This window comes from Cyprinodon tularosa, unplaced genomic scaffold (genome assembly GCF_016077235.1).
Source record: "Cyprinodon tularosa strain WSP-4 unplaced genomic scaffold, ASM1607723v1 ctg259, whole genome shotgun sequence".
In the NCBI taxonomy this organism is placed as follows: domain Eukaryota; kingdom Metazoa; phylum Chordata; class Actinopteri; order Cyprinodontiformes; family Cyprinodontidae; genus Cyprinodon; species Cyprinodon tularosa.
In genome coordinates this window covers 338,111-348,748 of record NW_024038958.1, presented here as the reverse complement: position 1 = coordinate 348,748, position 10,638 = coordinate 338,111, and the positions used below count along the sequence as shown (strand labels likewise).

General features: G+C 39.3%; 1 protein-coding gene across 1 annotated transcript in view; it reads right to left on the bottom strand.

The window, feature by feature from the left end:
* Window positions 1-2,241: 2,241 nt before the first annotated feature.
* The window catches only part of tnfaip8l1 (tumor necrosis factor, alpha-induced protein 8-like 1), a 28,582-nt gene continuing 20,185 nt past the window's right edge, over window positions 2,242-10,638 (bottom strand). Inside the window, exons 2-3 of the mRNA XM_038288583.1 lie at window positions 6,042-6,321; window positions 2,242-2,733 (exon numbers count right to left, since the gene is read on the bottom strand). Of these exons, the coding sequence (XP_038144511.1) occupies window positions 2,445-2,733; window positions 6,042-6,313 (561 nt within the window). The 5' untranslated portion in view covers window positions 6,314-6,321 and the 3' untranslated portion in view covers window positions 2,242-2,444. The remainder of the gene's footprint in view (window positions 2,734-6,041; window positions 6,322-10,638) is intronic.

The following is a 10,638-nucleotide window of genomic DNA, read 5'->3' as shown; positions in this document are numbered from 1 at the left end:
ATAAAGATGCTTTTAAGCTCTACATTCACAGAGAATAGGCCTCGAACATGCACACACAAAAACATCTCATGTTGAGTTAATGAGCACATTAGAGGATAAATGGCCACTTAGTTCTGCAGCAGATTTTCAAGTGTGCTATAGGGAGGACCGGCGAGCGCTTTTTACTGCAAATTATCATTCCAATACAAAACCTTGCTGAGTAGATGGCACATTAGGATTGGACGTAAACACACGCAGAGGGGTTTAATCAAACTGAAGCTGAGCTCAGTGTTTAAATGTCCAAAAACAGAAGCCCAAAGTCTTTCCGCATTACTCATTTCCTGCCCTACCTTTGACCGCTGTGTTTGCTTGGGAGGAGCGGAAAAAAGTGACCCCAGCTCGAATTGTTTGTCATGTCAGATTGGTTTGTGTTTTCTTTTTCTCTCTCTCTCTCTCTCTCTCCCGAGCAAGAGGAAGGGATTTAGTCCACGAAATTCAGGTCAGACACAGAGATTAGTCAGACCCGATCCGGCCAGGAAAACATCCAACATGCTGATTAGATGATGCTGTTCGTGATTAAAGATAAAGAGAGACAAGGCAAAGTTATTCCTTTTCTTCAAAAAGTAATTTGTATTATAGCTGTTGTGTAAGGATACAGTACAAAGACACAAAACAATCTGTGTAAATACAAAAATCCACTAAAGTGAAAAGAAGAAAAAAAATCCAACATGAAAAGAATATTAAATGTGAGAGCTTTGGTAAATATAAATGAATCGGCTTGAGCAGCCTGCGGGGATGATTTTAAACTAGCAGATTTAAACTATCCCTGAGATGTGGATGGACTTGAAAAATGCCATAAAAAGACAATTAAGAGTCAACTCCTTAGAGGGAAGGGATTTACTTCAAAGCCTTTCAAATTGATGTGGTCAAATGGGTCCAAAAATTAGGAAAAAAAAAAAAAAAATCTAGCAAGTCATGTAAGAATGAAAAAGAGTTAATTAAAATGGCCTGAAACCACAACAGTCACGTTCCTTTTGTCCCTAATCGTCAATAATCAAGTGCATAGAGCTTCACTGAGCGTTACCTAAGAGAAAAAGAAGTTTTTGGAGTTTTCTCAGTGCTGTTTTCTTTGGCCGAAACTGCTGAAGAACTTAAAAGTTTCAACAATCTATCTGGGAAAGCGTAGCACTTATTACACGGCTCAATTTCCAATTCTCTCACAGGTACACACATTCACAAACATAATACTAAAAGAGTCCGCAACACAAAACGATCTCCTAGACAGAGCTGGTGATACAAAACAAGGAAGGACATCCATTATCATGAGAGCTTAGGGAGAGATAGGTTTAACTATTCATATGCTGCTTAAAGAGAGAAGAAACAACATGATTCAGTCCATTAAAGGACTCCCCGCTCCACTGGAGCAGAGGTGGCTGCCTTCATCATTATGTGGTATGGAGTAGCTGCTCCACAGACAGGAGCTCCAGGCCATTATGCCACCCCAGAGCGAGGAGCTCTAATTGCGGCAGGAGAGCTCAATCAGACGCCGTGTTTGTCTCTGTGATATTTTCTGCCTGTCCTGATACTCCTAGCAGCCATTCTTTCATCTGACTGCTTGTGATGGGCTCAAACAGCAGTCAGGCCTCAGTGTCTAGAATTCCCCGCCAGAAAAACTTTGCACCTTGTGCCACAATGTGGTATTTATTTCCTGCATCCAAACAGTTCTAGTCATTCGCCAAGTTGCAGTACAAACACATTCCTTCTTGTTTGTAGTCCTTCCTGTGACTCTCATATTTTACATTTGTTGTCGTGGCCAGAAACCAGACCATTACAGTCAAAAGCAGCCCTTGAAAAAGAAAAGGCTGGCTTCTCCGCAAAATGCATTTCAGCGCCTGGTGGCGAGAGAAAGGGAAACTGCAGGCTAAGCAGGATTACCTGACTGTGCTTCACACGGTGTCACATAGGCCGATGAGAAAACAGTACAGCGCTTGTTGGGAAATGAGTGCAAACACTACTTGAAGAGGAAAATTAAAAACAATCCTTCGGTGCATGTTTCTAAAAGACACCTAGCATAGGTTAGGCCTGTGCCTTGCTTTATGCATTTTAATGAGAGAAAGCATGAAAAAAAAGTTTTAAGGCACAGTTGTCCAAAATATACTAACAAGAGAATAGTTTTACATTCATTTATATATATATATATATATATATATATATATATATATATATATATATATATATATATATATATATATATATGTGTGTGTGTAAAAAAAAAAAAAAGCAGCTGGAATTTAAAGCTGTTAGGCAAAGAAATAGTCTTTGGACAAACAAAGCAAGGGAATATCAGTACAATAACATCTACAAACCAACACATGTCAGTACAAATGTCTGATTGTCACCTTTACAATAAAAAAAAAAAAGTCAAAAATAAACTCCAAGAAAGAGCAGAGGTAGGTGACCAGAGGTCAGAGGCTCCCTTCATCTAGCATCTTGTTGAGGCCATTGCAGATCCTTTGCAGGTAGGCCCTGTAAACTTCCGAAGGCCCATACAGAGCTGCAAGGAAGTCGCAGTCGGCAAAGTGATTGAAGACATGGTTGACCCGCGAGTGGCTCTTGGCGGTCAGGTGGCGTCGGATGGCCTGGTGCAGGAGCTCACGGCAGTCGTTCAAAATGCTACTCATGACTCTCCGGTCGAAGGTGAACTCGATTTGGTGAAAGCTGACGGCGGTCATGGCCAGAGTGTGCACTTTCTTCCTACAAGGATGAGAGCAAGAGAGCTCTGTCAGTTTCTACACCCCAGCAGCAGCAGCAAGAGAGAAGTAAAAAATAGAAAGTGCTGTCTTGTAGTTTTCTGTAGGAAACTTTCAGCCCTCCCCCAATTAGTTACAGCAGTGTCCTGCACAGCCACACATCTCCCAGCAAATACAATCCTTGTTCTACAGACTGTGCACTTATGTCAGCTTCACAGGCCTCTGACTTTTACTGTTTTAGAGGGAAATATACAAAGTGATGTAAAACTCAATTTCATGAAGCTGCTTCCATCAGCACATAAGAAACTAAATCTCTCTCACTGCAGTTTTTTGTCCCTTTTGCAAAAAGCTCCAGCCTTATAATTTTGCAGGGTTTGTCAATATCTGACACACATTACTCTTAGTCAGGGATACCCAAATCACAGAACCCAACAAACACATATCTGGTCAAGAGGAAGAAAGAGAAGGATCAGTAAAGGTTTATTAGAATTAAATTCATTTAAGCCATGTAAAATAATACAGGGGTTCCCTAAAATGAAACCATATTACCCTGAGCTAGTGATTGACCAAATCATCAGTCAAACATCATGAGAACATTGTTATTCAGCTTTATAAAAGGAGGCCGCATGGTCTGTTTAAACCTCAAGCATCTCCTTCGCTGTCCACTGGACTGCTGAGTAAAAAAAGAGATCCAAAGATCTATAGGAGGTTTCCTTCAGAAAGAAGACTGCTGTGGTCTATGTTAAGGCTTTTAAAGGAGACTCTAAAGAACTTGTGGATAGTCAAAAACAGCCAATGTGTCTGAATGTTCAAGCAAGTTAAACTTGAAAGCTAATTCCTTGACACTCAAATTGACTTCACATATTCTATGGCTCTTGCTAATGTGGAAATTAAATGCCTTTCATAACCTTCGTAAGAAGTTTGCAAAAAGAAACATTTTGGTTTATGAAGTAATGTCTCCTTTGCTTCATCGGGATCCAGGCTTCACTGTTTTTTACATATTGAAGTTTTTGAGTCTTGAGGAGATGAAAGTGAGAAGACGCTTTGCATATAGCGTATATGTAAAGTAATGAAGTTCAGAGATGATCTTGTGATGGTAAAAGGTGGTCTTGCAGAGGTGTTTGATGCATGTTTTAAATGCGAATAGAGGATCAAATCTTACACCAAGATTAGTCACTGTGTGTGTGTGTGTGTGTGTGTGTTTGTGTGTGTGTGTGGGGGGGGGGGGGGGGGCTGTGGCAAGAGGAGGATATAGGGGGAAATAGATGACTGGATCTGATGAGGGGTGCAGACTAGAATAGCTTCTGTTTTCAGTTGGAGTAGATTGGGTTTGTATTTAGACTCCCCTCCCTTCCTCTCTTCCACTTATGAATTAAAGGGGAGTCATGTCATTTTATGATTGGTAATAACTCTTGTGCAAGACATCCTGAGCTTTTCATATGTGACCCTTTTCCTTACCCACAGCAGAAAATTGCCCATTAAAAGGGTTACTTAATGCACTTGATGCATATTAAAAAGCAAAGGAAACACCAGATCAATAGCCAATTGACTTGTTCTAACTTCTCTAACGTTACAGCTACAAAGCTGGAAGATCTGCCCTGTTCCAAGAGATGAGCAGCCGACTGTCTGTATTTGACGATTACAATAGATCTAAAGTCAAGTGTTTTAAGGTTAACAGTTCAGTTCAAATGGTGAAATCTTAGTTTTCTATCCATATTGTCTGATTTTGAATGTTTCACACTAAAATGAGGCTAAGCATCAAGGATAACAGGAATAAGGTGGATAAGCTCTTAAATAACTGAATCTCTCTTGCAACATGCTTAATGCACTGTTTAATATTGTTACTAACCTCACAAAGAGCCCTTATATTTGCTTAACTGATCATTGTTATGTTATAAATATATATATCATGAAAAAAGTAATACATCCATGTTTAATTAATCCTCCATCTGCAAGCAGATGCTATGCTAATATATACTATAAATAATGGATTTCTTATGTAAATTATTTTGACCCATTATTTAACAAAAACAAAGAAAATTTATTATATTGTACCACTTGTATAATAAATGAAGTAGAGAAAAAAAATAGAAACCAGTAAATTGCTCCATGGATACATGAAATATTTTTACTGAATGGCGGACAGATTTTCTTGCAAAAATATTTACGACCCTTCCCACATTCTGTGATGTTACGATCTTATCCGACTGAGAATAACAAAGAAGTACATAACTGGGAATTGGAAAGAAACTGACGCAGTACATAACTTTTTATTTTGTCAACATACTTAAACCCTGTGGCCGTCTGCCAAACTGACAGGCAGTTTGAGGAATGCAAACATCAGAGAAGCAGCAACAAACCATGTAGGGAGCAGAGAAATCTGTAGAGGAAGGTGTCCTGGTCAGATGAGACCAAAACTGCACTTTTATCCAACATTTAAAACGGTGTGTATGGCAGGAAGTCAACCTTGAGACTTGTTGGTTGCAGCATTGTGTTGCTGGGATAATTTAGTTCAGGATGGATAGAGAAGCTGGTCAGTGTGGAGGGAGAAGAGCTAAATAAAGGTCAAAGCTGAGAGAAAAGATCTAAAGGCTGCTAATAGAGATTAAACCTAGCTGGAGCAGCTCATAAAATACAACCAAAAGAAAATTAGGTTGAAGCATATTTATGTGATAAATCTGTCCTAGATCAAAATAAGAACATGTGGTGAATATTTAAAAAAATAAAAAAAATTGCTTAATTTGTTTGCAAAGAAAAATAACATGACTCTAGATGTGCAAATATGGCGGATCCTAAAGCAGCAAAATATATATTTTTATTTCATAGGAACATACGACACGAATTGCCTTCAGCAGTAGGCGAACGACGGAATCATGCGGGAATTGCGGGCAGGAAAAGGACAAACTATTCCAGGTGTAAATCATAATTGCATAAAAATCATAATTCTTTGCGGGAGCGGGACTGAACACTGCGGGAGCGGGACGGGAAAATCTGTCCCGCGCAGGATTCTAGTTGTAGCTGAAATGAGACAGTGTAGTAGGATGCAGGGATGTGTCTTGCAATCAGAGGGTCGCCGGTTCAAAGCCCAGCCCCGTCCATGTTAGGCGTCGTTTTTACTGATAGGGGGCAGCCTCATCTCTGTCAGCGAGATCCAGGAAAGCTGTGGCTAAAATGTGACTCAACATAATGCAAAGCACTTCGGAGTCCTTTAACTTAAAATTGCTCTGTATCAGTTCAGATCATTTACCAATAAATCTTGTAGAACATAAACAAAAAACAAACTTTATGCATTATTTTATATCTCCATCTCACCTGAAGTTTTCCACCAGGATCAGCTCTTCGCTGTTGAACTGGTTGTTTCTGTAAAGCACTCCCAGCTTCACCACCATCTTGATCAGGTTTTTGATGATCTTCTGGGACTCTTTGCGGTTGCGCGTGTACTCCTTAGTGACACGGTACAGCTCGTCCAGCACTTCGCTGCTGGTGTCATCTATGAAAAGGTTAGCCACACTCTTTGTTGCCATCTTGCTCATTAGCTTCTTCTGTGCCTGTAGGGCCAGGCTCTTGGTGCTGAAGGTGTCCATGGTCAAGTCTAGGTCAAGGTGATGCCAGGGGGAAAGAGCAAAGAGACGACAGCAGCCTGGTTAATGGTTATATCCAACAGGAAGCATATCAACTTACAGGACATGTCTATAAAATGACTGTTTGCTCACTTGTGCTCTGCAGTTGACACAAAATTAGAAACTAAAGCAGGCTTTCCTTAAACATCCTGTTTGACTCTGCATTACCACGACAGCCTGCAACATGTGAGGTTGTTGCAAATAACATTTAAACTGATAGTGTTTTAACTGCAGGGCCAAAAGTGTCTTTTTATCAGATAATGAGCCGAGGCAGCTGTCAAATTAGTGCCGGCACCCCTCTGGCCTGGAAGAATATGTCCTCGTGGGTGTGGGAGTAAAGTCACTCAAAGCAGGACCAGGCAAAGCAGGAGGTGTAATCTGGACGTACAGTCAGCCTGAACCCGTCCAGGGAACAGGGTGCACATTTGCATCATACCGAGCTGCAGACGCAGAGAGGCCAATCAGTCTCTGCATGAATTTATGGGTGGTTTTCTGTGGGATTCTTTGTGTTTGTGCGCCAAGCGAGGTGACTCAGTGACAGGCTGCACACATGATAAAAGGTCATGAATAGAGGGAAGTGAGGGGTCAGACCCTGCAAGTATGAACATGAGTCCATGCATATTTCAATAAATTAAATAGGCATTAAAAAGATGCCTTATTTCGGTTTGTCAATTCAACAAGGAAGGAAAAGAGGTGACCTTGCGATGGTAATAAAGATGATAGGAGGGCAAGCCATTTCAAGAATTTGTGGGAATACTGCTGCTGGAGCCCCTGTTTAAATAGCTTCCAAACACAAAGGTATCCATGAACCCTACAATCAACAGCTACAGGATGAACCACTTTAGGTCCAATATTAAGTATCCAGCCAGTGATGTCTCTGTAAGCAGCAGTATGTCATCTGCTGGTATTGCTTCGCCATGTTTTGGCAAGTCCAAAGTCATGCCAGTAATCTACCTCTAAATCTTAGAGAATTTCATATCTCCTTCAGCTTGAAAGCTTTGCGGAGCAGCTGACTTCTTTTTAACTGAACATATTTTTCAATCTATCTAAGGGGCTCATCAGCAACTGAACAATCAGCAATCGGGAATTATCCCAAAGTGAGCGGCCCTTTACCTGCGGGATGTTCAGCCTCTTTCTCTATGACAATATTGTCAGGATTTTGCATTATGAAAGCATGTGGACGTTTGGATTTTATAAAAAAAAAAGACACCAGAATAAATGACTACAAGCTGTCAGTAGGGAATATGCAGTTAAGATGGAATCAACCAGTTATCCCAAGATGAGGGTGAATACTTGATTTTGATTGGCGTGTTATAGGAAAAGTATATAAAAGTTCTGATCAAATAGCCTGATGATCCGAACTTACTTTGCCAACTAAAAAAAAAATACCTGGTTAATAATTGATTTAACATTTTTTCCTTTCCTAAGTGACCATAGTAGAAGCAAAAAAATATCATTCCATGTGTCCATTACCAGAAATGCACTCTGAGCAGATGGGACGCTTCTTGCCTTTGCATCATCCATTCATTTCTGATAATTGGACCCCTCGTCAGGCATCATCCCTTATGTCCTTTGATATTATAGTATGAGTAGATATCGATCAAGTTGCACATGTGAGCATTAGAACAATTGTAGTCTTTAGCCTTTATCTTTTAACGTTACTGAACTTCTAAAAAAAGGGAGGAGTTAGCCCCTCTCTTATGACCTCATTACCACACCAATGATGGAACCATGTATAGCGATATTTCATCTTTAGCAGAGCTCCAGCATCATAGCAAATTAATGCAAATACTCAGTAAGGACAAAAAATTAGCTTCCCGGCTTCTTAATGAGAGGAATTTTGTTGTCTTTTCTTCTAACCTTACATTCATAAGTTTCTGTTGATTTATAGCTGCATTACAATGCAGCCCATGAGAAAGATCAGCAATGGGCTGTGCAGCTACCTTAAAGAATAGATCAGGTTTTATGAATGAGGTCTCTACTTATCAGCAGTTTGTACCTTATCTGGAGCAAACAGAAGTTTACTAAGGGGGGTATGGAGAAAGAGATATTGCACCTTCCAAAGTAAAGCTTAAAGTCAGTTTGGGGCTCCTGATAGGGTGGAATTAAGCCAACTCATCCAACACTAAAAGAAAAGACAAAATATCTAAAGCTAAATTATCAGATGTACATTTTCTGTACCTTGGCGTGAGCATTGTTCAGTTTGTGCATCATGCATCCATGCCCTGAGGACACGGATTATATCAGTCTGGCTGATGTGATCAAAAGCTGGAGAACTACAGAAAAGAATGCTAAGACAGAAAGGGACAACCCTATTGTGAAAACAGGAAATAATGTAGTCTATACTGTATTGCTGATCCAAACCGTGGGGTTGTGATGAAACCACACTTTAATCACAGCCTGACTGCTATTTTGGCCCTGAGTAGGAAAGGACAAGGACACATCCTCATGGTCAATAAGGCAGAGATACAAACACTTCATTAGGTCTGCATCGCAGAACATTCAGCAACTCTCTCTCAACTCCTACATTGTGTGGTTTTCAAAGCTTTAATTATTTCCTAAAACTTTTTACTGCTGCATTATACAACAACTATCAATAAATAAAGTATAGAAATATGAATACTGTGTAAAGTGATAAATTCTGCAGCTCTGGCAAACACCATTGTAACAATTCATAGAAACGAAGCAACACTTTATACTTGATTTAGTTTTTTTATATATATCATTTGTTAATATATAAAAAAATAAAATGAACAAATTACTTTTTTAAAAAGCACAAAGCTGCCAGACAAACCAATCCCTAGGTACGAAATGAAAAAAATGAAAGAAAAAAGTTAATTCATAAGAAAAAGATAATTCATTTGTAAGGGATTAAAAACAAATGGGACCAAACAAACATTGTTGGTATTATGCAAATAACTACATTTAGGAACACATTTCTTATGCCTGAAAGTAATATTAAGTTACTTACTAGAAATCTGGGCCAGATTTTCACATTCAAATAACCTTATTGATGGTTCAGCTACAAGACAAAACCAAAAAAAAGTAAGAAAGACTGGGGGAGGACCGCATCCGCCCAACTTTATACTACTTGTAAAGAAGTGCAGGCCAATGGGGAGAATCAAGAGAACAGTCAGGGTATGATTCAAGCAGTTCTGTGGGGGAGCTGAGGTCCAATTAAGTCAGTCAAGTAAATTAAACCCCTCTAGAAAAATCTGTAACATTCCTGCAGAATCCTGGTCCCCCTCAAACAGACAGGCACAAACATGGAGTGTGAGGATTCCTTAAATGGGTCAAGGCAAAGCTCTTTTCACAAAGCAAGACAGACAAAATATTAAGATATTTTAGATGGTAAATATGATTTATACATTTCATACCTGCATATGTTTACTTAAGTTGAAAAATATTCATGTATGATCATTTATTGCATAAAATTCCTTTTGCAATAAATAGCTTATACCTACTTGCTGTTTTTGATGGCTTTGGGTATAGATTATTGCTAATACTCTGTTGTTTACCGTATTCCCTGTTGCTGGATTGAACAAAGAAGACAGTGTTTGAACTAAGAGCCAGCTTTATAAAACCCAAATGACAATAGAATAAGCCAGGCTTGGCCTATTAAGCCTAGCTTAAGAACTAGACAGGTATTATAAAACATACCTCTGGTATCTTCAGTTTTGAAAACATCTCTTTGTATTGGGTAGAGTTTTTATACGAAAAGAGGACCCCATCCTGTTTACAGAGGGGTTTTTGTATAGTACTGTATCTGTGAAACCATGGCAGACTTATGATTGAAGTTATTTATAAAATTGGCATGGTATGATTCTCAATAGAGGAAAAGCTGACAGATCCATATAATTCATGTCAAGATATACACATCTCACAAAAAGCAAGCTAAAAAATAAGTAGTATTAGTTGGGATAGAATGTATTTTGCTCTTTAATGAACAATCTTTTGGCCAACGTGGCATACAACATCTTGTTTTTTAACTGGAACAAAAACTAAATGTACATCTGTTTTTTTCTCGTTAAATTAACAATAGCTTGCCAAAGAGTAAGGAATTTGGGGAAGTGACAAAAACCCACACAGAAATAAAGGCAACACTTCCACTTCTTTGTGTGTGTGGGAGGGGTATTCCTTCAGAGTCCAAGATGTCTGAGTTATTGCAAAAATGTCACAGGAAAAAAAACCAAAACAAGCTTGCAGTGTCCCACTGCAAACAAGGTTGTTTGTCTTTTTTGCAGTAGGGTACTGCCAGTGCAGTGTACCACACTTGCAGTGGAGCACTG